A 27,498-nucleotide genomic window follows, 5' to 3' on the forward strand; every position below is an offset into this window, starting at 1 on the left:
AGAAGGAGAAAAAAGAAAAAGAAAAGAAAAAAGAAAAGAAAAAAGAAAAGAAAAAAGAAAAGAAAAAAGAAAAGAAAAAAGAAAAGAAAAAAGAAAAGAAAAAAGAAAAGAAAAGAAAAGAAAAGAAAAGAAAAGAAAAGAAAAGAAAAGAAAAGAAAAGAAAAGAAAAGAAAAGAAAAGAAAAGAAAAGAAAAGAAAAAAGAAAAGGAAAAGAAAAGGAAAAGAAAAGGAAAAGAAAAAAGAAAAGAAAAAAGAAAAGAAAAAAGAAAAAAGAAAAGAAAAAAGAAAAGAAAAGGAAAAAAGAAAAGGAAAAAAAAAGAAAAGAAAAGAAATGAAAAAACAAAAGAAAAGAAAAGAAACCCCAGCCTTTTCCTAGCTTTGTCCAGGAAAAGTTCCTTGGGCTTGGCCAGGAGGAGTTCTTTGGTCAAGTAGCAAAAATAAGTGGTGAGAGTGAATCAGAGAAAAATGAAAAGCCTAGGGGACATTCCCAGAGAGGTGCTTCTTGCTCAAGGAACATGATAACAGAGGCAGAAGGTGGTTTTTAGGGTTATACTGAGCTGTTTGAGATGCGATGAGGCAGGGGGGGTGCCAAGTAAAACACGAGGAGCAGACACGTTGCTGGCATGAGTGGTACAGCTTTAGCAGCCCACGCCTGCTGAGGTGGGATGGGGAGGAGAGGTATGCTCCTCTCACCAGAGATGTTTCCTTGCACCGCTTCAGATATTTCTGACCCAAAAGCTGTTGCAGGATGAGAAAAGGGAAAGAGTGGATTGATGCCTCCACTCCCACCCTAGATGTGGGCAAAATGGGTATATTTTCTTGATCGTATATTAACCTTGATGCTCACAGAAAGTTATATTCTGGTGATGCCATCATTTTTATTCCAACAGTTAAATCCCTCTACCTACCACATACATCAAACAGTCATCAGAAGACAGTTTTCAGTAAACCGTAATTCAAAGCAGCCATATACCACTAATTTAGAAACCCATCCTAGTCCTCTACCAATTCCGTGGGTTTTCCAGGTCTCTCTATGAATATTTCTCTTTCTTCCCATCTCTGGTTTTGAATATAAACAGATGGAGGCTTTAGAAAAAAATAAAAAGGAAATGCTGTGTGGTTTCTAGCTATTGGTAAATACCCAGATAAAGTGTCCTCCGTAGATTAAAGAAGTAAGCTCTTAAGAAGCTTATCTAGCCTCATCTCCTACTATTTAACCTTTATTTTTTCAGAATTAGCACTGATTTGATTTTTTCCTGAAATTGTTTGCTTCCTGAGTGGGCTGTCTTTGTGACGTGTGGCTGTGCACAGTGCATGCTGCTGGTAAATGGGTAGCAGCTCTGAGGACAGTGAGCGTTCACCTACCACTTCAAGGACTGGAAGAGGAGCGGGCAAAACAGGGAAGCAAAGGCTTTAAATAAAAATCCCCCCAAATGATGATGTAGATAACGTGAGATTCTGAAAGCTGATGAGACAGTAGGAAACGCACAGCGCTTCTGATAACAAAACGCTTGATCGCTTAGAGGAAAGAGTGAAGATGTGGCTCTGAACTTTGCTGTATTTTGCTCCTTGTCGCACAGTGGGAAATCAAAGTAATCTTTGGCACAGTACCAAACTTTTGAAACAATAGCTCTGCAATTTTGAAACAGTGGATCAAAATTTACATGGTCTCATTCAAGGCCTGAAGATTTTAAAGAGACTTCATAAGGGACAGGAATTTTAACTTAAATATCCCCAGATACCCAGCCAGTATACATTAGCACTGCTAACTTCCAGGCCAAGCCTATAAACTGGGCGGAACGGTCCTACTGTGGAAAACAACTGTCACAGGAAAAAGTGCTGGTAGCCCAGGAGCTTCAGTAGTCCCGCAGAGCTTTGCAGAAGGAAGGGATGGTGTGGGTTTGTAAGAGGTAAGGAGGTGCCCTTCAGCCATATAACATGAACTCAAGCTCTCTTTGAACTTCCTAGTGCTGAAAGTTTCCCTGAAAGATGAGGAAACCCTTTGTGCGCTTCAAACAAACGATAGCTATTTGCCTCAAAGAAGTAGAAGATGTGAAGGTTGCCTTGTGTGAAGCTGAGACAAAAGCTTCAGTGAAAACTTTTCAGAAAGTGAATATAATGAACTTTGAGATCCTTCTGTGCAGGCCTGCATAAAAGCTTTAATCTGTATCAACAGATGTACCCTTCTTCCCATCGGAAAGTTAAAAAGAAAAATCCCATTGATAGTAGCCCGTTTTGTATTTTAGTGTGTCTTGCAACCATTTCCACACCACAAAACTGAAAAGGTCCTTCCCCGTTTGGACAAATCTGCTTTGCTTCCAACACTGTTAGCAAACCATGCTCAAAGAAAAGTTTCTGATGTTTCCAGTTACTTAACCTACAACTTTATGGATCTAGTTTTCCGCTTGCACAGTTTCTCTTGACTGACTGAAACTGCTGAGATGTAAAAATTGCAACTGGACTAGTAAATAGCAAATCCTGCTGCTCTTGATTAATTGTCAGTGATGCCAGCTTACAATAATTTTGTCACTCTGTCACGGCGGTAATCACAGAAGCCCAAAAACTGAAGACATACAGGGAGTCTATCGTGGCAGAACCTTTAAAAAATTGCGTTTGAAATGAACTAAGTAACATAGTCCTCAGCAAAGTTGTGCGACACTAAAGCAGTAACAACTGCATCGGACAACGAAATCTATGAGAAAGTCATAAATCATCTAGAGTTCATTTCAGAGCAGGAGGAAACGCCTCCTATGAACACATTACTCAGTATTTGGTTTTCGGTGGGTTCTCAGGCCTTACTGTAGCAAGTGATGGGAAATTAAACTTTATGGCCACTTTCCGAAAACAGCTTAAGTTTTATGAGGGGGTAAGGAAAACTTTCTGTAAATGAATCAGGATCACATTTTGAAAGCAGTGGGAGTCAGATGGCAATCCATCTGCTAGGAGACTGTCTAAATGTCTACGTGTACATGTACTTTGAAGAATTGGGTCCTAAGTGATCTGGTTATTCCAAATCCCATTGTAAAAGAGACCTAGCCACTCTAGTTCCCTGAGCTTTCATAAAGGGATTGACATTATGCTATACCGTATTTTTGATGTCCATAAATACAAGAGGAAATATATACAGAACTGCATAATTTAAAAATACAGATTTTACTAGTTTTACCTTTTGGATTACAATCATCAGCTAGTGAGTTGAACTCAGCTTTTACAACATCCACAAATGATTGATGCTCTTATTAGTGGCATGGCAGCAAACCGTGCCTGCGGTGAGGCTTCTTGGGGCACAGTCTAGCTTGGGTCTCCAAGTGAACCACAAAGTCGCCTCCCCACAATATAAGGATGCCCAGCAAAAAGACACAGGTGAGAGCAGTAACTGCAGCAGGGCTGGAGATCTGCTTGTGTGCAAAGGCCTGCCTACACCAACAAGAGTAATGGGCCAAACTGCAGATTTATACTCATTATGGCTTTGCTCATGCAAATGTCGCCTGCTTATATTACACCAGGAACAGCTTCACTGTTCTGTGGGACTACTTTACAAAGTTAATCATGTATGCAAGTCTTTGCAGACCCACCCAGAGAAAATCCACTCCAGCAGAGAGGGCTGATGTGCCATTAGTCATGTTTTAAAGACTTAAGAGGGACATAAATGATGCATAAGTTTTTACATAGGTTGTATACGCAGATATACATTTCAATAGCACTGTAAGTGCTATTTGAAGTATTTATAGAAGTGCTTTGCATTCAGTGGTGAGTCAAAAAAAAAAAAAAAAAAAAAAGGAATGTGTACTTCAACCGGCATCTTAAAGGGATATTTAGAAACTTTACTACCGTTTCCCCTAAGGCCCTTCCCACGATAACTGCAACACTGAGACATGGAAGGTAAATTAGTGAATGTTTGTAAAGGACTTTGAAGATTAAAAGCTTTCTTTCCTTTTTTTTTTTTTTTTTTTTTTCCAAGTGCTAAACAAACTGATGATTATGAAGGTGGGATTTCTGACAGCTTCTTTGTTTTGCATGCTGCACTGAAGTGGTTTGCCATGAATCCAGTTTGCTGCCAGGTTTTCAGTGGTGAGTTTACGAGCTCCTCTTTGTCAGTGTATCTGCTGCTGCCTTCTGTTATTCTGCCGCCTCTCCCATGGACCAGCACTGCTGAGGGTGCCGGCTGATGCAGGTGGAGGCTGGGCTCAAGTGCCAGGTTGCCCACCACCACTTTGGGCCAAATAGAAGAACCTCCCTGTTTGTAACACGAAAGTCCATCAGAGTTTCTCCTTGACTTCAACGAGCAACGGAAAGATAACCTTGCAACCCAGAAAATGAAGATTATTGAACAAGATCTGTGAGACTAACTCTTCTCATCTACAAAGGCGACCCACACTGACGTTCTGCTAAGCGTAATACACTCTACCCTTGCAAGACTGAAGACGTGACAGCAGCTTTGCCACTGGGAAGTTTGACAAAACCTTTTCCTCATGAAATCCCATACAAAAGAACACTACATAGAGTAAAGAGCCAAGTGCTAAACAATCCACACTAGCACTACTTATTCATTTAAACACAAGAGCTCAGCAGCATTGAGTCTAATTCTCAGACCTTTCTGCTGTTTTAATAAAGAAATTTCCCATTGTCTTCATTAGACTCATTAGGTTGTTCTTTAGCTACTAAACGCTTCCACAGGAACCGAAGCGTGGAACAAGACGAACAGCAGTTAGTACACAAGTTAGTATATTTTCATATTCAATAAAATTAGCTAGTGTTATTCTGCCGGCAATCTTGGTGTGCCTAATTTATTAAGCTTCCATTAAGGTAGACCACTGTAGTGCCTAATAGTATCTAATTTTATACCTAATAGAAGTAGGTTTATGAAACAGGTTATATTGGTACAAATATGTTTTGGGGCATTTTACACATTTGAACGTGTTTATAGCTGAGACACGAGGATACCTTGACAAGATGCAAAGAGCAACCATCGGACTTCATCTTAGTTACTCGTTTGCTTGTTGCTTCGTTTGCCTGCTTTGCTTCTCCATATTGTGAAAGGCACCTTCCCTATAAAGACCATCCAGAGCACTACGACAGAAACCCATCATTAGAGCAAACTAGCAGTGTTACTGAGAGCGTTTGTATTGAGACGGAACAATGCGTAGAGTGAGAATTTTCTAAAGGTACAAGCTCCCTGCAAAACGCAAAGCCCCAGCAAAATGCATTTCCCCAGCAAAGAGCAAATCCACAGCCAAGAAGCCTCTTTAGCCCAATCTGTATTAAAATATTTATTGTACAGTAATATGATGTTGGAGGGAAGGCGTTTATACCACACAAATAATTCTCCCTCTTTTTCTCGAAATTATATTATAAATTATCATTACAAGTTTATTGAGCACTAATGTCTTGCCACCTATGGGTAAGCAGTCGCTCTCTCTATGTTTATGTTTTCAATATGAAGAGCGTCCCTATTCCATGTTTCAAGGCAAAAATCATAGTCAACATAATAGGGGACAAGCCATAAAGTCGTAAACTGAAATAAAGCACCACTGGCAGAGTGGGTGTAAATCAGTGGGTCTCCAATCGGACCCCATTGCTTTATCCTCACTGAAGAGCTGAAGCAGCCGCAGCACCAGGGAATAACTCTTTTGCTTGGTGGATGGGAATGAACAGCCAGAAGTGTTTCAAGGATGGCTGGAGCCAGGCTTACCCTTTACCTTTATTAAATCAGTATTATTAAAATTCTGGCTGGGTGTCATCAGACCAAAGGTCTATGTAGCAAAATGCCTTTCTGCTTCCAGTGGCTAAAAGTAGGTGCTCAAGGAAAGTGTGAGAAAGAGGTCATCCATGCTCTTGGGTAATTCAGTTTATAATGAACCTATTTATTCATTTCCTGGTAGCCTCTGGGTAATTTTTTTGCGTTTCTTTGCGTGAGAAAGGATAAATTTAAGTTGTGGACATTAAATTAGTTTGAAATAGATGTTCATAGAATAGCAGTCTTTCACACAAGAAAGTTTTCTGAGTGATCATTTTGAATGATAACCTCAATACTCAGCAACCCGATATCCGGGGTGAAATGTCATCTATGAGCCCATTAAGCACACTTTGAGGTGATACCTTCTGTACTCAAGCAGCTGACAGGCTTGCAAAATAGGAAATTGAATCCTCCAAGTACGTATATCCATGTCTCTGCCCTGTTATTCCCGCTGAGCAAACCTCTTAGACCAGAACACCAGCATCTCTTTGTAGAAGTCATACTTGGTACAGGGGTGGTCTCTTCCATGCAAAATCATAGAATCATAGAATGGGTTAGAGTGGAAGGGACCTTAAAGGTCAAAATCTCACAGGTAGATTTTAAAGGGAACTAACTGAGCTGACTACCTAAGAAACTTTGCTTTTAATAACACGCAGCACACAAAAAAAATCTGCAACTTGTATGTAGCTCAGGTACACGGTTAAAGCTTGTGAAGTTGCACTGTCCCTTTGTTAAAGGAGCTGAAGTTCTAAACATGGCCTCAAAATTTGACTTCCATAGGTACTTCCTTCAAACTGGCTCTTCCTACAGCCCGTTCTTCTCCCCACTTCCAGGCAGGACCTCCAGGCACTTCTTTTCCTGCAGCACTGCCCAAAAAGCCACTTGCTACGTCCTCCTCCACTAAAGAAAACAAGTCCAAAAGACCATCCAAAGAGCAAATCTACCTAATCCTGTCCAAAACATCTCCAGAGGGCTCAAGCCTTTGTCACAAAACAAAATAACACCATGTATAAAGGAGTTCAGTGAATAACTTAGGAAATAAAATGCTCTGTGTGTGCACCTGTGTGTTTGTTCACGCACCAGTGACCAAATTTTGATGCAGATTTATTTTAAAGAAAATGCCAGTTTTCCCAAGCCAGTCAACAAGCCTCCGACACGTCTTTCCTTAGCTCATACCTCTTCCAAGTTTTCTTTCTGTCCTTTAGAAAGATGTTATTCTTCCATCCTGATAGCCCTTGTGGAGCCTCACCACCTATTTGCTCTCTCCTCTTAGGCCATCCCACACCAGCCCCTTTTTCTCGCTTCCCTACCTCTGTGTAACACGCTTTCCTACCTCCCAGGTTCCTTGTGAGGCTAAATTCATATCATATGCTATGAAGCAGCCAGGGCCACCATGGAATTCTCTCCAGGATTACTTTGGATGGTCTGAATGTGCCACCTCCACCCTCCTGCATCCTCCCACCAGCTTCCCCCTGCAAACCAGCCTGGTGGAAATCCTCCAGGCCAGCTGCCAGCTTTTCAATGGGTTCATCTCTGGCTAAATAATGATTTTAAGTTTCCCAGTGAGTGTTGTCCCCCTGGGAGAAGTGACCTATTGGTCTGAACCAGCTTCTATTGAAGGGAAGCATTAGAAAAGCCAATGCAATTAGCACTCTGACAAGGATGCTTACAAAGATGAATTTGGGATCAGGGCTACCTTGAATAACTAGTGCCTAATCACATTTTGTTTAATCATGTATAGATCACTGCTTCTCCAGGAACTGCCTGGTGCTTGCCTGCCTTTTTGTGTTGGTTTCAAGTGCCCGTTGGCCATCAAGTAACTATGAAGGTGTACCTTGTTGCTGCTGCTTACCCCACGGTGGGGGAATGCCCCGTTGGTATACAAGACCTTGGCAGGGGTATCAGCATGGTTTTGCTTTGATAGGACACTGGGGAGAAAGCAGCTTGACTTTTGGGAGGAAGGAATCTGTGTGTGCTCATGAAATGCTATATGTTACTTATAGTGAAGCACCTTGGAGGCCTGTCTGTTGCCTTCTGTGAACACAAAAGAAAGCTAAATGTGCTCAAAGATCTCAGTTTTTGTTGTTACTTTTGCCCACCTACACAACTGATTTCTCATGGAAGTTAGGTTTGTTGGCTTAGCACCCAAAACCCGAGAACAAATCAGAGCCTCACCTGTTTACAAGTCTATTCCAGCATCGTTATTCACAGCAAAATACAGGAGTTGTCAGATTTTTTAGGCAGGTCTCCACTGGATTCTGAACCAATACAATAAGTACTAGAAATAATTTTGCATTAGCGAGTCCCAGGGGCCAATATACTAATTTTTAAAAGTATATGGAGGCATTATTTGCGTTAGGCAAGACCATGACTTTTCTAAAACTGCCGTTCACTAAAAATAGCCTCTTTTATTTCTACAATGGGGTAAATCTGTGCTGGAGCCTCCTCATATGAAACAGAAAGGCTGGACAAAGACTGCTCCCAACCACCAGTTTAATGAACAGAAACCAAAAATTAACTTAAATCTCTTTGTCCTGACACCGCCTGTTTGCATTATTTTAAGACGTTTTACAGCATCACCTGCACAATACTGCTTTTCTTGCAAGACATGAAGAAACCCAATAACTGAGCGTTAGGGGAATGGAGTGCTTCACAGTAACATGCACAAGAGCTCCTGAAGGCGGGAGGGTGTCACACACATTACGATCTTGTCACTTGTACACTTACCACCAGGAGGTACAGTCATGCCCTTCAGATGCACGTTGCCATGTCAGACTTCAGCTCTACCGTGTATGCAATTGCACTGCAAGTCTACTGAAACCAAAATGCCAAAGAGAAGGATTAATTTTCCATCGGATCGGTGCGGCGACCGTTTCCAGCAGCAGCCCGTACTTAGGTTGGATTAAATGTACCATGAACCTGTACTCCAAACGGACTGGAAAATAAATTGCCTACGCAAGCTTATTTTTTCTGCTCTGTTTCCTGGGAGACTTATTTTAAAGCTACCTATGTTGTGGACAGAGTTTCTTTCTCTTCCAAGAGAGGGCACTATTAGCTTTCCTTCTGCTGCTCTCTGAAGCAAGGGTAATTGCAGTAGTCTCGTTGGGGGGGGGGGGGGGGCATTGAGCGCCAAGCCAGAGGTACAGGCCCCAGAAGCCATGCAGACTTTGTGACCTTGGCTTTCCTTTGGAAATCTCAAATAGCTGAGTGTGCTTTCTATGGTTGCGCTATGGCAGGTCCATCCAGGGAGGAGAGCGGTAGATGGGCTGCTTTGTGCCTGGAGGACGTCACCATCGTCTTGTGCCAGAGCTGTGTCCTGGTTACATTTATGCCTAGCCCAGCTCGGTTTGACCTAGCATGGCTTGCTCTCCACAGGCAGTGGTAGAGGTCATGCGTTGGTGTATTTCTTATCCATGAGCATTAAACTCACACGCAGGTTTTGATGATTTAACAAGCTCCAAGAGCACGATGGAAATCTATACAACCAGCCGTGACCCTTATTAGCCATACTTTGGCTTGTTAAATGGGTGCCAATACAAATACTGCCAAATAAAAGCTGTCTGTGAAACAAGAATAACCACCTCTTGTATCATTTTCACTCCTATCTGAGAGTGACAGTGTCCAGTGAAGCCTAGTGCAACCCATAAGTCTGTGCTTCCCAAAAAAACAAAAGGAAAAAAAAGTGCAAACCAGCCCATACGATACTGGATAAAGATGACAAACGCTTACCACACTATTTCTGAGCTAGCTCAGTTTCGCAGGGCTGTAACTCACTGAAGGCAGCAGTCTCTGGAGTTAACACATGCATTAAATCACTTTCCTTCTGCTCTTGTTAGGAAGGAAACAGGTTTGAAAGTAAAAGGCTTTCTGCAACAAGAGCTCTGGTGTTGAACTTCACACAGATGGTGCTTATTAGAGAGATTTCAATTCCCAACAAACAATTTAAAGCACCACCTGATCTCTAATTCTAGCTCCTCTCTCAACAAAACAGCAACAATAATCCACATTGTGGGACTGGGGGGGGGGGTTTACTCCCCCCGTATATACTTACAGATAGGCTCCGAGCAGGCTACCTCATCCTGTGGGCGGGGGTGTGAGGAAAAAGAACAGCCACCCCACCGAGCACCCTGGGCAGGACGTGTCCCTTGGCACCTGCTGTGTCAGTGACACCCCTCCTGGGGGTCTGCCATGGGTCTGACTCAGGTGGGCCCTGACCTAGGAGCTGAGCCTGTCTCTGCCAGCAAACATAACGCAACTTTAAGGAGGCCGAGTCACCTTCTCTGTAGTTCCCAACACTTGCCTTTGAGGATTGCAAGGCCCCTCTTTCTTGCCAAATGCTGCTGCAGAAATGTTGCCCCAGCAGGCAGCCTTAGGAGAGGTACGAGCAAGGCCATCTGTGACCAGCTCCTGCTGAAACGTGACTGCCCCAAAGAGCAGTGGAGGAGCCCTTCCACCTTCAGTGTTGTACTAGGCATGTAGGTCTGTCCCGGGCGCCGTGGTAGGTGGTCTGACCCCGGCTGTGGACCTTCTCAAAGCGTGTCGGTTCATTTATTGGCAGCCTTGGAAATTTCTTAGGCAACCTGATGTAATTATCACGGGTTCAGATTAGTTCCCTAGGGGCTGGCTTTGTTGCTTTCCCTGGTGGAGCTCAGGAGAGCCGTGGGGCGAGGCTCGCTTAGCGCCGCTGCTGCTGCTAGTGACGGAGCATGCGGAAGAGGCTTGTATTTCTCTCCTATCTTTAAATAGCAATTTTCTATATTTTATTTCAGCCTGCCATATCCTGTGCAGGAAGATAACAGGGGGGTTAAACTGCAGCTGTGTTTCTTTGGCTGACTTCTCCCCTTGCACCCTTTGTCACTTCTTATCTCTGTTTGAAGTTGGCGGCTCTGAGCTGAGTGGAATTTCTGAATGCTCATCTTTCCCAAATACCCGCGCTTTTCTATACCTACACCATTCTTCACTTTAAGATCCTCTCTTGCGGTGCTTTGAGAGTGGGATTTATCCCCATCAATATCCCTACCTCTCTGGGGTAAGTACTGAGGCATTGCTCTGCCTGTTATCCTACCTGTGAAATATGGAGAACAGCAGGTTCCTGTCTGATAAAGACTTTTGAGTCTATAAGTTGTTTTCTGATCTTCACAGAGGAAGTGCACAGATGTACAACGTATATTTCAGTTTCCTTCTCGATATTAATACTAATTATTATTGTTAATAATATTAACACTAACTTACATAAAATCTTCCCAAGCCAGCTGATCACCAAAAAGGGGGGAAAAAATCACGTGCCAAAAGAGCAAAGATTTATTTAATTACTTTTATTAAAATAAAAATATCATGCATTAATACGCATTAGACATTTTTGAGAACCAGTAATATGAAGAGTAAGACTACGTCATTTCTGCATAAAATAAGTTGAGCTGGTAAAACATGCAGCCTACGTATTGGAAGGGACTGGATGGAAAGATGAAAATGAGAAAGGTGCTGTAGTGGCTTTTTTTTTTTCTGTGTATAAAGTTCATCTATGAAGACAAAAATGATTTAATTTACTAATCATGATACTGGGGACTTATCCAGGCTGAATGCGTACTGACAGTCCCAGCTCCTCTCCTATTTGCTGTCTTGTCAACCCAGTGTATTTTGCTCTGTTATGTTGAGGACCCTGTAATTCCTTTAATCCTTGTCTGCTACATGTTCCACCAGTTGGATAATTAAACAGCAATACTCAAGAGGACGCCGGGGCTTCATTTGACTGGCTTTGCTAACAGAATTCCTCTTTCTGCCTAGCGCAGTACAACAATTTAAGTCACCAGTGTGACTCTGGATGAGACTTTATTTTGCCTTTCCTTTCGAGGGAGTCCTGCGTTGCTGTTGCACAGCTCATACCTATGCAATTTGCAAATGGCCAGCAGTGTGGCTTCATCTGCCAAATGACACACGGATGAGCTTTTGAGGGTTTGCTTTGACTGCTCTTCTGCTTTTGTCATAAAAGTTAAGTGAGAACCTGCCATGCATTTTGAAAGAGCAGCTTTTATTAGCGCCCTGATAAGCAGCACCTGGGCTTTCATATTGCACTTCCAGTGGTCACAAGTCTTAGCTGTATTATTGCTCACATTATGAAACTCCAGCACTGTGCATGCAGAGAGCCAAAGAGTCTTGGAGAGAGGAACGGGTCCCATTATTAGCTTCGCTAAGCTCTGGATAAATCCCCAAGGTGACAACTTTTACAAAAAAAAAAAAAAAGTCTAAGTCCATCAATAAAGAACTCATAATGTGAGTTCTTCTCTGGCTACAAACCATACAAGCTAGCCACTGATTTTTCTTCCTCCCAAATACAACAGTATATTACAATAAAAGTTCTCCAAAAATTAAAAACAATTAAAAAGAATAATATACACCTCATTTTTATCGCTCAATATACAAACATTTTTTGATCAACAGTATAAACCATTAAACCATATAAAAGTCAACAGTTTCTTATTGTACAAATAGTGCTTTCATAATTGAGTAACTTTACAATGCTGTGAGGGTACCGTCTGTATCTATGGATATATTGCTTGACAGTTTATTAAAACCAAGACATTATACCTTATACTCGGTTGATTGCATCAATACAAAGCAGCCTAAAACGGGCAATGGATCCATAGGATCTCTGATTATTGCGAGGGATTTTCAAAAATCACTCAACATTAGCCTTGTTTTATACTCTCAGTGTAATCAAGTTAAACATCCCATTGATTTCAAGGGGAACAATATTAGGACCGGAGGATTAAAAAAGCAACCTAGGTATGTGAGCCAAGCCTCCTACCATTGTAGACAACTACTTCACTTACTCCCTTTCATAAAATATGAGGATAACATTGATGGCGGTTGCAAATGCACACTCTTCAGCCAACTTGTGAGAGGTAAGGAGAAGGGTCTGGATAAATTCCAGCGTGACTGGAAACGGTGTACCGTATCAGCTACATAGGAACAAAACCTCCAACCAGTCCAGTTGTTAGCTGCGGCTTTCTGGTTTCCACCTTATTAATCAGACAAATCCATTACTTCAAGGAGAGAGGTACAGAGAGACCACAAAGCCCGTGCTGTTGAGCATCCAGACAGCCCCGTCTGCACCACGTAAGAGGACAACTGTAAAGTTGGTGGAGCACCAGCCCTGAATCTTGGCCGAAGGCATTTTGCCTGACGACTCCAGCAGTGCGTGTCTTTTGCCATTTAGATCTTCAGTTGTCAATTTTTTCCTTGAGAAACCTTTTGTTTGGATGCTACTGAGGGTTTGCTTCACTGCTGTGGTATGGCCCACTATCACCGCACTCTTCTCTCCCCTCCCATGTGTAAGGAAGGGTTGCACGCTTTGCCTCTGACCAACCCGCAATTCTCACACAGCCACAGCAATACAGGTGGATCTGCCAAAACACACGATGTCGAACAAAGGCAGGACGTGTGGCAGAAAGTAAAGCCTATCATGGAAGCGCTGTGATTTCAATGCCCCCGCATAATTAAAGTAATACATAACCAAAAATGTTATCGGTTTTAAAGACTCACTGCTGCCTACACACTTCCTCACATAAAAAGCAGTTATCATCACGTCTCATCTTCACATCGTTGTATTTTTTCCTGATACTAAGCCAAAACATGATGTATTTATTTCTTTTTTTCTTGACCGTGTCCCTGTTTAGCTATTGCGTTGAGTAGGAAATGAATCAAAATGGAGTAAAGGTTGTAGGTCTGGCCCTGAAGTGATACCTGGTCCTGATTTGGTTTGGTCTGGTTTGGTTTGGTTTGGTTTTCTACAGCCAGGCCTCACCCTCCTGTCAAGCTTTCTTGGCTCAGTGGAGGTCTGGCCCAGCCCCAATGAAGGGTGCAGATCTGTAGCTTTTCCCTGTAATAAGAGGCTGTGGAAGTGGTGATCAATACCCTATTCCTTTAAAGCAAGAAAACAAGACATTACATCTTTGGTCCTAATGCAGCCCATTTGACAAGCTACTTGAAGGTGTCGTGTTTTTCTTTTGTATAAACTTTTTTCTGGTATTATTTTTTTTTTTTATTTTAAAAAGGCTCCTTAAAAGTTGTATGTCAGAACAAAGAGAGAACACTTACAAAAAGAAAGCTAGAAAATGGGACCCCAATATAAAAATTTGAACCAGTGGTGATAAAACATTACAAAGCATTCTTGACAAGTGTTATACACAGAGTTTGACGTTTCATGAGTATACATACGGTTTCCATCAGGAAGGAGGACACGGGTACATTTTCATACTTTGTCCTGATTCAGATGTTTTCTCACAGAGAAACGCAGGGGGAAACAAAAGCCACAGTACCGTAACTGCTTACTTGGAGAGGCAGCAGTCATACTAAAAGATGATGTTGAACTCTGAATCTGAAAAATGAGTGCTTGTCTGGAAATGCAAAGTTTCTCCTTGGCACTCTGGAGCACCCCGAGACAGACCAGGGACCTTCTGATGCACCTTATACTGTTTGGGGTCCTGTGACATTATTGTAGCCCTAGCTCCATCTTCCAGGGAAGAGAAGGGATTCGCCCTGTAGTATATTTGCCTTAGAACAAGTAACCTCTGCGGGGGGCTTCACTTCAAGCCGATAGCAGGGGCAGGAGCCGTGTGTCCATTCCCACCTGTACCTGCAAGAACACGCAATGGCCTCAGTGATGGCCCTGGGCAAATGTGGCAGCTGTCTCATGTGCCATTACTCTCCCTACACATGTCCCTTCCTTTCAATTAAACCACAGGACCGTACTTTCTAATGCTGAGGCTTCACATGGCCATCTCAGGGTGATGCTGGTGGGACATGGCATCACCCTGAGGCGTTCCCAGAAACCACCAAACCTCACTGCACTGTTGCCTGCCAGCTGGAAAGGAAAGCAAGCCCCCGACCTCTTGGCTGAATTTACCTGACGAAGACCAATTGCAACATGAAGGAAATTTCCCTAGCCAACTCCCTTTGCAGCAGAAGAAAACAACCCAAGGCCCAAATGAAGTCAAGTGCGCTGACACTGTACGCAGATCACTGGAAAACATCCAAGTAAGATGAAGACTCTTGACTTAACTTATATTTTCTTCTACTTAGCACTTCTTAAAAGTCTTAAATTATTATTGCAAAAGCAGTTCCATATTAACTGCTGCTTTATGATTAAGAGACACTCGGCATTAGCTTATGAGTGGTTTCGTTTTGCCTTTCATGAGAAATATAGTAAAAAGGGAAATTTTTCTTTTCTCAATTGGTAAGACTCTGTTAGCCTTAGTGACTGTGGCCTACTACATTTCCCTATGCAGTTGCGTTTTGAAAATCAGCATTTTCTACTCACATCTCCTGAGAGACAATGGCAGAACTTTCAAGTTATTTTTGCATGCCGATTTATGTAAGCTCACAAGATGCAGCGCAGTTATTTTTTCTAATATTTGTAAAAAAACCCCAACTTTCATGTCCCATTCAGTAGCCTAAACCCCTTGCAATGCTGCTTCAGCAAGGTCGCATGAAATGCTGTCTAACCGTGTTCGCCTTTATGAGCACTTACGACCTGCACGGGGCTCCTTGCTGTTACAGGGGCAGAGAGCTGCAGTGGGAAAACCAGACCGTTTCAGCTGCTTATTGATTTTTTTTATTATTTTTTTTTTTTCATCTCAGTGGAAATCATTTGGTGCACTGCTAACGTCTGTCACCCTACGAGCATCACCCCACGTAGCACCCGTGCCTCCAGCGATAGCCACGTGGTCCCATCCGCTCCCACTGCCGCTGTATCTGCCCCTGCAGGCACTGCCCGGTTTTTATTTTTTTGCTGGCTATTTTGAGCTGCCAATTTACAAATCACGGCTTACAGGATGCCTGTTTACCAGAACTACTTTATATTATAGCTAATCCCACCCATATGGAATACGTACATTTGTATAGAGACTTTGTGGTCCTACATCCTCTTTTCTACTTTCCTCATCAAAACCAACAAATTCAAAAAGTAATGCTCTTTCAAACTTACATTGCTTAATTTTTAGATGAATCTCCCTGTTTCTAGCTATTGAATCCCTATAAAATTGTTATGAGCAAGCATATTAACCTCTATTAAATAATTTTTATGCTACATAATGCTGGTGATACATATTGCTACTTCTTAGTGGCTTGTTTTAGCTAACACATTAAAACGGCAATAAATTCTTTTGTGCAATAGTGTCGTAAAGATTCAGCAGGAGAACGTGCACTATGTGATTTTTCTAGTGTTCTGCTTGCAGACGTAACAGATTTAGCAGATTGAAAATTATCTGTGATTTCTGTCAAGATCTTTTTTTTGGTTTTATGTACATTCCACCCGGGGCGGTGGGTGGAGAGAAGCAACGCTGCATACATGGTGCACGCTTGTGAGAGCAACGCAACAAATCTGCTCTCAGGAATGCAAGGAGAAATCTGCCGCTAATTGGACGTGGGAACTGAATTTTGGTTAGCGTTTTAAATACAAGCCAGTAATAATCAAAGTCAAACACTGCATCCTCCGTACCGCTGTGCCTGGGACTTGGCCATGGTGACACAGATGTACCAAACAGGACAATCTCTGGATTTTGACCCAATATATTGCTCTACCCTAGACTGCAGCGTGGCCGATGAGCTACCGCACACACGCAAGCTGCTAATGCATTTTACACTGTGTTACTTATAAAAGGGGTCATTTCACATGACCGTTCTTCTCCTCCGTTCCTCAATAAATCTGTAAAAACAATGTTCTGAGGATTTGCTGCTTGATGCTGGACTCCAGATGTAATACTTAAACTGAAACATATACTGACATATTCAAAACACAGTGGTGGCATAAATTTGACTATTTCTTGATACTTAATATAGACAGCATATCCTCTGCAACTCTGCTGCTTATGCTACCTCCAGCAAGTTCCCAACATTCAACTAGTTAGGGACCTTTGTACCAAAATCACCAAATGTGCATTTGCTTTCTGATCTAGTGTTTTGATTAAAACATCACTGCCAAGCTGCTGGTGGGATGCATCTCAATTACTGTAAGCATCTTACTTCTCCTACATTCATAAGAAATGTTACTGACGGAAGAATCTGAAGTTCTGTATCACGGGGCCCAGTGAAGAGGAGCTGCTTTTGCTGCTGCGATTGATTTGTACTATGAAGCTAAAGTGTCAGCCTTGCCTAGACCATTGCACACTGATAACAGAAGAAGATGCCGGGCATTTTCAAAAAGCGGTAGGCAGCCCTGTGTTTCAGAAGAGGAAGAGAGTATTTTCCATCACTCCAGATTATTCCTCCTTTCCTTAATTCATTCTCACTGCCCCTCCTGCATTGCCAAGACATGTAACCCCAAAGGGACAGGCAACAAGCCCCAGGATCTGCCCCAGCGTGGCACAGCAATTGGCAGTATTCTGCCTTGAAGTGAGTAAAGAATAACACTGATATACCCCTTTTCTTTGCCAAATGTATGAGGGAAATTTCTGCTCTGAGTCCCTTTAAGAAGGGAAATAAAACCGCTGGGCTAGAGCTACCTGTGTTTCTTGCCCTAGTCAAGTTTAATTTAATATAGTTCTTCCAGTCTGTCTCATGAATGCTCCAATTTGCCATCATTTGCATTTCCTTGACATTTAATTAAAGTCTGTTAAACATTATTTGACACTTCATTTTTCAGTTACAGCAACATCTTTAACAGTTTTGTTGAAGAAGGAAGGCATTTTGACAACTTGACAGCTGCATAAGGGATCAGGAAAAAAAAAGTCTTGCGTTTGACCATCAGAAAACAAACTAGCGAGCGCTTTATAACCAGGTACAGATGACTTTGAGGTGAGTTCCTCCTGTCAGTTTTTAGCAGTAGTGGTCAGTAGGTGATGCGTCGTGCCATTTTGCCCCTTGTGCTAGTTTTCCCCAGAGCGATCCACTCCATACCACCCTGGGCAGAGTCTCCCATATGTCCTCCAGATGCACTTCTCCTCTTCGTGCCAAGAAGCAGTGTGTGGAGCCAATTTGTAAAAATCCGGTGGTTTGGAATAACTGTTTCTGTTCCAGGAGTTTTGGAGAACTACTTAGTAACATTATTTTTCTTTTCCTGCTGGTGATCTGAGCACCGCATAGCAGACCAGCAGTACAAGCATCTGATCTTGTAAAAGATCCAAAAATTCTGCTAGAAACGTTTATAAAAATACAGACTGTAGAAAGGAATTTGACTGTACAATGTGTACAGTTCTCAAGTTCATCCCAGAGTGGCTTCTTACCATGCTACCATTTGAAAATGAAAGGAATGCATCCGTATTTCTTCTGTCCAGGAAGATCCCGCTCCATCCCAACACGCATCCGAGTGCAAGCTGTGGGCCTCAGTTATTACGTGGAAACGGGCGAGAAAAGACCCAAACTACCATCAGATAGGCTTTGTAGTTTCAGCCGCCGTGCTGAAAAGGAAAGGTGTGCTTACTGACGCATTGCAGTCGCTGTTCGCTCTGAGCAAGAGTCCGTTCTTGCAGTAGCCAGGTGCTTCATCGAGTCTGGCTTTCCTCGCTGCAAGAAGAAATTCTCCATGGTCATGCTGAGGCTTCAATGTATTCACTTTTTGGTGCTGCTACCCTCAAGTACTCTGGGTTCTCTGCCGCGGGAACTTTCAGGAGACCGTTAGGTTTGGTTTCCTTCGGTAAGAAGTCCTGCTGGTAGTCAGGATTGTCCAGATTTATTTGGTGGTTGCCCGCCTGGATCCAGTAAGGAGAGCTCTCGAAGACTGTCTTGGAGAGCGGAGACTGGTTGGTGTTGAGATACTCGGGGTTGTCCACAGCTGTGCTGTGTGAATTCTGGTAGCTGGAGTCCGTGGGGACCTTTGAGTTTGCTGTGAGAGAGAAGTTGTTGTAGATTGGATTCTGGACCACTGAGGCAGATGCCTTCTTGGGCACCAACTGGTTTACGTACTCTGGAATAAAAAGAAAATAAAAATGAGAAGGAACGAAAATGAAGACATATAACTAGTGCAGCCATTTGCATCACTTGAGGTGTAGTTTCAACTTGCTCTTTGCGCACAGCATCTCACTGAACTTCCCGGAGCGGAAGAGAGCCAAAGGCAGGGACTGCCGTGCCGTGGCACCAAATGCGGTGCTCTGAAGCTCACCTTCGGGAATTTGGTTTGCAAAGCAGCAGAAAGATGGCTTGGACCACGAGACAGCGAGATAGCTACTGCTGATTTTAGTGACGTGTGGGTGGCTATGTCCCAGATACTGCTCTGAAACTGTAGTCTGGGAGCTTAGCTGCCAGAAGCTGTTTCCCTAGAAAAATGTTTAGAGCTGAGGAAAATGCCTAGAAAATACAGGACTGGCAGTAACAGACTCCACGTTTCACGTCGGTGACATCCCTTGCAGGGTCTTTCACCCTTTTTAGCTGTGGCGTGTTCTTGGAAGGGTTGGTTGGGTTTTTTTAAGGACACAATGCATAACCCAACAGCAGCTCCCTCGGTGCTTGCTGGCTCTCTCTCTGAGCGCCTACGCTGTAAGTCCATGTGAAACCGTGAGCTGCCTTCTGTGTATCAACATCTGAAAGCAGTGAAACTGCTAGAAAGCTGTTTATATTGCTGAAATGGTTTAAGGGGTGAAACCCATTTTTTAGAGGCTATTTTCCCAAGTGCAAGGGTGGTAGAAAGCTTTAAACACATAACTACACACGCAAACTCCCCAGCCAGATGGCACACATGGCAAACATGAGCGTGAAGGAACCCAAATGAGAGGCAGCCAGAAGCAGCCAGAAAAAGTCCAGTAAAGGGATACGTGCACACGCTTCCACTCCCATTTACTGAGCAAAAAAGGCAGGAAGCATTTGGATTGCTTCCTTTCTACAGAAAAGGAAGGACGATGATTATATTCACAACCAAACGACTTGTGAATGAATGGCTGTGGGATGGAAACACGGGAGAGGCACTCACCCGGGGCCGGCAGGAAGCCGTCGTCTATGCTGTCCTCCAAGAAAGCACCCGTTGGGTCTGAGCTGTACCTCTGGACAAAGCTGTCTTCCCTCACAGGGTGCCCCTGCTAGGTTGGAAATAGAGAAGATCAGTATCAAAGGGACTGTTTTGTAGAAGCTGATCCACATAGGAGAAGTTGCTCCTTTTTTAAAGATCATCCCACTTACCCCGTTCCTGTCAATGCAGGTTGTAGCAGAGTTGTTGCTAGTAGCACTCTTAAAAAGAGAGAGAAAGAAAATACAGACATTATGAGAAGCAGATCACCCTTAAAATTGCTTGTCGTGTTTGCACAGAGGAAAAGTTTCATACCAATGAACTCAAGAGAGGAGTGCGGGATGTCGAGGGGCTGTTGAAAAAGCCCTGGTGCGGCACGAGATACTCATCCGCGTCCACTATATCTTCCATGTCCTCCTCCTCCATCAGGGTGCGATAAAACTTGGAGTCCGTAGGGCTGGGCAGGTGCATCCTATCATCTCCCTGTGAGACAAAGTTGGCATGAGAGAGGACTCACAAACTCCCTTCAAGCCCTCCTTATCCCCTTCTCTGAGAGACAAAGTACATTTAGTGAGAGGTCCGAGATGTAAAAGCTTGATCTGTGTGTTTAACCAAATCTACCTACAGCCTGGGCAATCTCTGTCTATGCTGCAGCAAAGTATCTGCGTTTTGAAGAGGATCAAACTCTGCACTCCTCTCAGGACTAGACTGGGACCAGTACTAAGAAAACAGTGACTGGTCTTGAAATTCTGTTTGTGGTTCTAGCTGAATGTGTTAAGACCTGGAAAGCAATGATAAATCTGGCCTTAAATTATCCATATTATAAGTTTTCATATGCATTACTAATCATTTTGGGCCTCGTATTAAATGCCCATCAGACATCTTCCTACCGTTGGGTTTAGTACCTGTATAACGAGATAGCGTGGAGGGTCGCGGGCCATTTTCGAGAACTCCGCTATCAGTTCGCGAAACTTGGGACGGCTGTCTGCATCGATCATCCAGCCTGGAGGGACGACAGGAAAAGCAATGCACAAATAAAGTTGTTTTGGTGATCAAATACAGAGCTTAAAATGTAACAGGAAAAAGAGAAGTGCCATGCGTGGAACAAAGAAAGGAGTTACCCACAAAGGACCACCATAAAAAGTTCATTCACCAGCCACTGGTGTGAATTTCAGCATTTACAGTGCACATTTTGGCAATTTTGAGAAAAATGAAGGGGGTAATAAAACCCTGAGGCTGGAAAAGCTCCCGGCTGAGCCAGTCTCCTCTCCTGCTGGCCTGTCTCCGCATGGGCAGACAGTTCCCACTGGAGTGATAATAAGGTCCCGAGGATAGCAAATCGGGAGCCAGCCTGGATCCGTCCAAAATAAAATAAAAAAAAAGCTCTTGAAGATGGGGATTCAAACTAACTTCAGGGGGCGCCTGCAGACGTACGGTGATTTGATCGTCCTCACTGCACTGCTTTGTGAAATCCTGGGAAGTCTAAAGCAGAAGCTAAACTTTTATTTTTCTACCCTTTGTACCAGATGTCTCCTAAAATTCAAAACATCGTCGCTGGGGACATTTGGAAAGATTAACTATGTCCAAGCTGTATTTAATTAGTAAACGGACTTCAACAAAAACAAGTCCTACAGCTTAATGTGGATCAAGGCTAGAAGAGATTTCGAATCTAGATACTGGTGGTTTAACATCTGAGATTACTTAGGAAACCCACACTTTCTGTTATCAACTAACAGATGAGCTGATGTAGAGACTCTTGTGTTTAAAATTAAAAATAATAAAGGTCAAGCTTAGTGTGTCTGCAGGAACTCATAAGAAACAGCCTATCCATAGTAATGCAGAAATGAAGTGATAATATGCCATCTGAAATCTGCATTAGACAAAATCTCATCATTGCCAGTGACTTTTTGCCACGCTAGAAATATGATCCCTCGCTAATACAAGAAGAAATCCTTCTTGCTTTTAGACAGAGTGGAGTATTTGGGAGTTCACTGCTGTGGCAGAAGTAGCATCTACTCTTTCTGAATTTATCTCTGAGTTGCGTATGTTTAAATGCTGCTTCTAAAATAATAATAAAAAAATTGCTGTGCAATAAATTTAAACATTTCCGTTTGTACTCTGCTTATAAAAGAGATGACTGAGAATCCTGAATTACTTTAGACAAAATGGCACGGCTTTAACAGGGCCTGCACCGTAGCCTGCAAACATGGGGTGATCAGAGCAGTGAAAGATGTGCAACTGAGTCCTGTGGCAGAAGGAAGGCTCAAACCCCAGATCCTCACACTCTTGCATTTAAATTAAGTGCAACGGTATGAAAGGGGATGGGGACACTCCACTGGTGGTGTTTTAAAAGCAACAGGTACCTGATTAGGCACCTGGAAAAACGCCTCCTTTCCACATCTGGACTGGCCCTGAGGAAAAGCAATGGGCTGAGGTGTCACGTAGGGTTCAGTATGACTGAGGATGAATTTCTAGGACGCTGCTTTTGGGTCGGGGCACCTCCCAGGCTAGATGCACACACCTGGATCCAGTTCCTGCTTGCCCTGCTGAGCACAGGATCGGGCTCACCCTGTGTGGTGCCTGTCCCGACAAAGCAACACGTGGGGGCTCCAGGATTCCCCAGAAGTGCTGCACTACGGGGTGTTCATGGTAGCGTGGTTCCTATTTCAGGAACAGGTACATTTTCCTCCAGTGAGAAGGTCTTAAATGCCACCTAGTGGGCTGCTTATCAGCATCCTCACAGCAGCGAGCAGGGATGCAGCAGTCATGGCCTAGAGATGCATGGAAAGCCAGATAATAAGCTGACATTTTAGCAGCTGATATAGATGGAAAAGATGTTTGGAGTTCAGAAGCCCTTTGACGTGCCCTAAAAATGGCCAAAAAGTGCTTCAGAGACCCTCAGCTCCTGTGATACTTTACTGCCACAGCTGTGTGCCGAAAAGGAGCCATGCAAAAATGAGGATGAAATGGAATAGGAACTCCGGATCCTCATGTGCACCTGCCATTACGGTGGTGCCTGTGCTCCCGGCACTCCTTTAGCAAAAGGAGCACATAATCCATGTGCGTGATTGCAGGGGGACACGTCTTACTGAACTAAGGGGGAGCCTGGAGAAGGCAGTGTTAATTTTATTTTCCAGGCATACAAAACCAGAGTATCAGGGAAAGTGGGTGCTGTTATGCTTAGTTATACTACATGACAGTATCAGTTTAAAATAATTGACAATATCAGTCAGTGGTGTGGATGGTGAAAAAAACATTAGTTGGCTGAATTAGTGACTAATGAAATCATATCCTGTGCTCCTAGCTAAAGCTCAAGGTGCAGGGACACACTCTGGTGTCACCACTCTTCAAGTAACCCTGTTTCTGTGCGATCACCAAAACCACAGCATATACAAATGCGACATAATGACATAATCGTGCTACTTATTCGACTTAGGTGAGCACCCACAACCCCAAATATGAACTCACATTTGACCATGATCATGTACACGTCGATGGTACAGATGGGGGGCTGGGGCAAACGCTCGCCCTTCTCCAAGACAGAGGAGATTTCACTGGCGGGGATCCCGTCGTACGGTTTGGACCCAAATGTCATGAGCTCCCAAACTGTCACACCTGCAGGATGGGAAGAGAAGACCGTGAGAGAGGCTTTGCTGGGAGCCGGGGTGCTTGGCCTGGGCGTGGAGATGTGGTGATCCTGGAGGCACTGCATTGCCAGACCCCCACACGGGAAAAGCATTTTCTACCATGATTTTAAAGAGAAGCAAATTAATGAAACAGGTTGAAATCGTCCTGCATTCCTTTAAGTTTCTGTTATGGGGGGTTTTTTTTGTTTGTTTGTTTGGTTTTTTAAATCTCAGCTAGCATCTCAGTGTTGAACATCCCACAAACTTCCCAGCCCCAGAGAAAGGAAATGCAGGTTACCCTCCCTCCTGACTCCAACCCAGCAAGTGGTTTTAAAAATGGAAGTTGTCTTTTTGTTTGAAAACAATCTCTTTGGAGACGAGCAAGAGCAGTTTTTGAAAGACGTGTAAACCAGCTGCCTCAGTGTCGCTTGCTGACATACCACGTACTCTTCTGATGTAGCTGTTTTGATTGTCTGGTAGCTTAGGATACAAAACAAGATTTTGGATGCCAAGATACGTAAATGGATTAAGAGGACCAGAGGCTGTACTACTTCTAAAAGGACACAGGATCTGACCATCTGCGTTAAATATTTTCCAGGAATATCAGAGCCCATGGAGTGGAAATTTTTGGGATAAGTTGCTTTGAAACGTTTCCTTTCTGCTCCTCTTTCTTTGAAGCTGGCTTATGAACTATACCAAATATAAAATGAATTCTCGAAGGAGGTTATCACTTTGCTTCCCTTTTAGCGCCGTCCTCTCAATAGCAGGACAGCACAAACATTTTAGGCCACAGCAGAGTTACACCGATTGACACTGGCCGACAATGTGGCCGATGGTTTTAAGTCCTCCCTCTAGTTATGTGGCTTTACTGTTATATTTCACGCGAAGAAAAGAGTCAGCAGAAATTCAGCCAATGGAGCACCCTCCTACCAGCAGCCCCTCTCAGGGGAGGGCTCGTCACCTGCAAGCATGTTCTGCAAAACATCTTCCACCTCACCAGCATGCAATTTCATGGGGATTTTACTTTGTTGAATAGGTGGTTTGGGCCCATTGTTTATGTTTAATCTCTCAGTCTTCTCATAATAGATAGAGAGAAAAAAGGGCTGTGTCGAGTCACTAGCGAATCCTGCAATTTTCCAACCCATTTGCCGTAATTATAACTGGTTTTAGACTCACCATAACTCCAGACATCACTTTGATGAGTGTAAATCCGGTGTAAAATTGACTCCAAGGCCATCCACTTAATAGGAACCTAGGAAAATTCACAAAAAAGCCGTAAGAGGCTCATCCAAAATTTATCAGTGGTATTTACCACCAGGTGGTGTTTAAACCAATAGTTTGGTTGCAGAAGGGAAAAAAAAAAACAATCAACAAACAAAACAACTATCTAAGTGGCAAAGCGGGCAACTTTTGAGTCCCTTATGATTATTTTCATTTATTATGTTGAACCTGGGAACTTGTGAAATGTTAAGCATATTAGAAATATCTCTTACAATTAGTTTTACGGTATTTTTAACAGTCAAATTCCTATGTTTTTAACCTTCTCCTGGCATAACAGGACACAAATCCCATCCCAGTCTGTACGACAAAGACTGATCTGCACTCATATGGTTTCCATTTATGGTCTCTGCAATATTTGCAAGCAGCTTCTCTTTAATTTCTCAGCAGGACACACTCCCTCCATCAGCACGTAGTACAACACGAAGGCGTGTTGAACCAAGTCTGACAGGTCTTTCTTCTGCTATAAATATACAGCATTCCCTTTCTCTTCATAAACTGCACAGCGTTATTGGTGTTGGCTGCGCTGATGGATTCAGCCATGTTTGGTGGGTTTTTTTAATGTTTTTTTAATAATCTTGCTTTTTCCCAGACATACTGGGTGGGAATTTCAAAAGCATTCGCCGCTCTGCTACCTCCGCTCCCACTGCAGTCCCACTGCCCTGATGCTGCTTCGGCTGATTTCAGAGGACTCCCACAGGCTTCAAAGGCAGCACGCTGAGACGGCCGCCGAGCGCTTTGAAAAACCCACTCTCTTTTTTTTTTTCTCTCCTGTTTTTAAGGCTCCTGCGCGAGCACAAGCACCGACGTACGCGCAGCGGTTCATTCGCCGATGTGCTTTACCTTGCCTCCCTCGGCGTGATACTCCTTCTCGTCAGCGCCGAGCAGCTTTGCCAGCCCGAAGTCCGTGATTTTCACGTGTTGAGGAGTCTTCACGAGGACGTTCCTGGCAGCAAGGTCGCGGTGCACCAGGCGACGCTCCTCCAAATAGTTCATTCCCTGCAATACAACAGCCCCTGGGTAGGCATCACACGCTTTGGGCTTGGACGTGCCAACGAGTTACCAAACTTCAGCTGCTTTGTGGTAACTGTATGCACACCACCATAAACTTGTGGTAATCTATCCCCTCTTCAGAAAAAGGCTGGCTGTTTCTACTTATGTGATGCTCATTGCAGGGTGACGATGTGCCCTTAGACAGTTACACGGAGAAGTAACTATAACCCTCCAGGAACCTTTTTGCGTGTCCACGTGCCAGTGGAGCCATGGTATAGCAGGGGATGCGTTTCCTTCAGGATTTAGTTCAAGAGATAAAAAATTGGAATAGGACTTCCAAAAAAGGTGTCAAACCCTTCTTTCAGCTGCATTTGGGTAACCCCAGTGACTTCAGGGGAGCACAGTGCAGAATTTAACTATCACCTTCCATACACACACAGCCCAACCCTACAGACGGTATGTAGACACTAATGGCCTGGGAGAAGAGTCTAAGCAAAAATAAATTAATTGTTCAAAGCTGCCGACTCTGCCTCCTGTTACAGAGTACTCTGCCTGTTCCCTGCTAACAATGAGGCATCCCACTGCAAAGGTAAGAAAAGGAACTAAAACCAAAAAAAAATTCATTTTATGGCTGAGCTCAGAGTTGCCTCTATTTTCAAGTCCTCTTTGAAAAGGCAAGTTCTTCCAGTTTTGCTGCCTCCCATGATTAGACTGGCTTTGCCATAGCATACGTGCTTTTTTGGTACAACTGCCTCTTGTGGAAGAATACAACTAATTGTGCTGGTTTGACTTTTAAGGTATGAATCTAACAGCTGCATTTCTACCCACAGAGATTATTCCCCTTTCCCTCAACTCCAGTCTCTTGGTGTATGGAATCAAAAAGTTCATGATTTCTAAGTTTCCTGCAAGATCCTTTCTAAAAACCACAATTATTCCCAGTTGATAGGTTTCTGCTGGCGGCAGCTGACGTGCTTTTTATGGAGAATTAATAAAAAAGTACTTCTAACCTACAAAGTTAACGCCAAAGTGATCATGTTGATGTGATGACAGAGCACGGGAGGGAATAATTCCCTTCCATCCAGCCTCCACCCCCCTTTCCTAAGCCCACTGCTAACCTGGACCACCATCGAATCCTCCACCCAAGTTCCCCAGCAGAACTTCACCCATGAGCTGCTGATGTTGCCAAAACAAACCACCCAAACAAGCTGGCACAACGCCACTACGAGTGTGCATTTAATTACACAAATAGATCGTTAGCAAGCAGAGCTCTTGAAACAAAAAGTCTTGAGCTGCCCACAGAAAACAGACTATCCTAAAAAAAATAATAATCACATAATCTAGCCCCAGTAGGACAAAAAATTTCCTGCTAAACATGTCTTGCTGCAGAGACTTATTAAGACACAAAGCTGCTGAAAGGCAGAATATCAGTTTCACACTAAGCTATTTAGGATACTCATAGCTAAAAGACTTGTGCACGTGCATTACCGTACACCAAAGACGTTGAACTGCTCGTCTAGAAAGTTCAGCAGATCTATAATTGTGTGCAGGCCTGGGATTTAAGCCATTTTTCATCATTAAGTGTGAGACCAATGTGTTCAAAGAGTTACTTCTCAGTGTTTCTGCACATGGAGCGTCTACGCTCTGTCACAACATCTTGACTGAAAGACAGGACTCCATACCTCAGTGCAAAATAATGTTTGTAAAAAACGCAAAGAAAACTTATTTCAAAGCTGTGAAAACGGAAAGAAAAATAAGCTTCCCAGGAAACTTGCCTCCCACTGGTTAGTTACCAGACATAAATATATTTGTTTCAGTTTTTACCCCCCCTCCAAATGTACATTTTTAATGAGTCAGAGAATGTCCAAAAATCTGGCACGACTTTATCAGAGCAGTAACATCAGACACATTGGTGGGAAAAAGCCGTACGTGTG

The 27,498-nt window shown here is 43.3% G+C and overlaps 1 protein-coding gene across 2 annotated transcripts in view; it reads right to left on the bottom strand.

The window, feature by feature from the left end:
- Positions 1–11,076: 11,076 nt before the first annotated feature.
- EGFR (epidermal growth factor receptor) overlaps positions 11,077–27,498 on the bottom strand; it is a 169,436-nt gene continuing 153,014 nt past the window's right edge. The window contains exons 21-28 of one of the 2 annotated variants that reach the window (XM_063325632.1): positions 25,418–25,573; positions 24,473–24,548; positions 23,139–23,285; positions 20,576–20,673; positions 19,986–20,153; positions 19,844–19,891; positions 19,638–19,740; positions 11,077–18,638 (exon numbers count right to left, since the gene is read on the bottom strand). In XM_063325632.1, coding sequence (XP_063181702.1) covers positions 18,262–18,638; positions 19,638–19,740; positions 19,844–19,891; positions 19,986–20,153; positions 20,576–20,673; positions 23,139–23,285; positions 24,473–24,548; positions 25,418–25,573 — 1,173 coding nt within the window. In that variant the 3' untranslated portion in view covers positions 11,077–18,261. Of the gene's footprint in view, positions 18,639–19,637; positions 19,744–19,843; positions 19,892–19,985; positions 20,154–20,575; positions 20,674–23,138; positions 23,286–24,472; positions 24,549–25,417; positions 25,574–27,498 lie in introns of both variants that reach the window. The other variant, XM_063325633.1, reaches the window with a different exon arrangement.

The sequence above is a fragment of the Chroicocephalus ridibundus genome, chromosome 2 (assembly GCF_963924245.1).
Source record: "Chroicocephalus ridibundus chromosome 2, bChrRid1.1, whole genome shotgun sequence".
Classification (NCBI taxonomy): domain Eukaryota; kingdom Metazoa; phylum Chordata; class Aves; order Charadriiformes; family Laridae; genus Chroicocephalus; species Chroicocephalus ridibundus.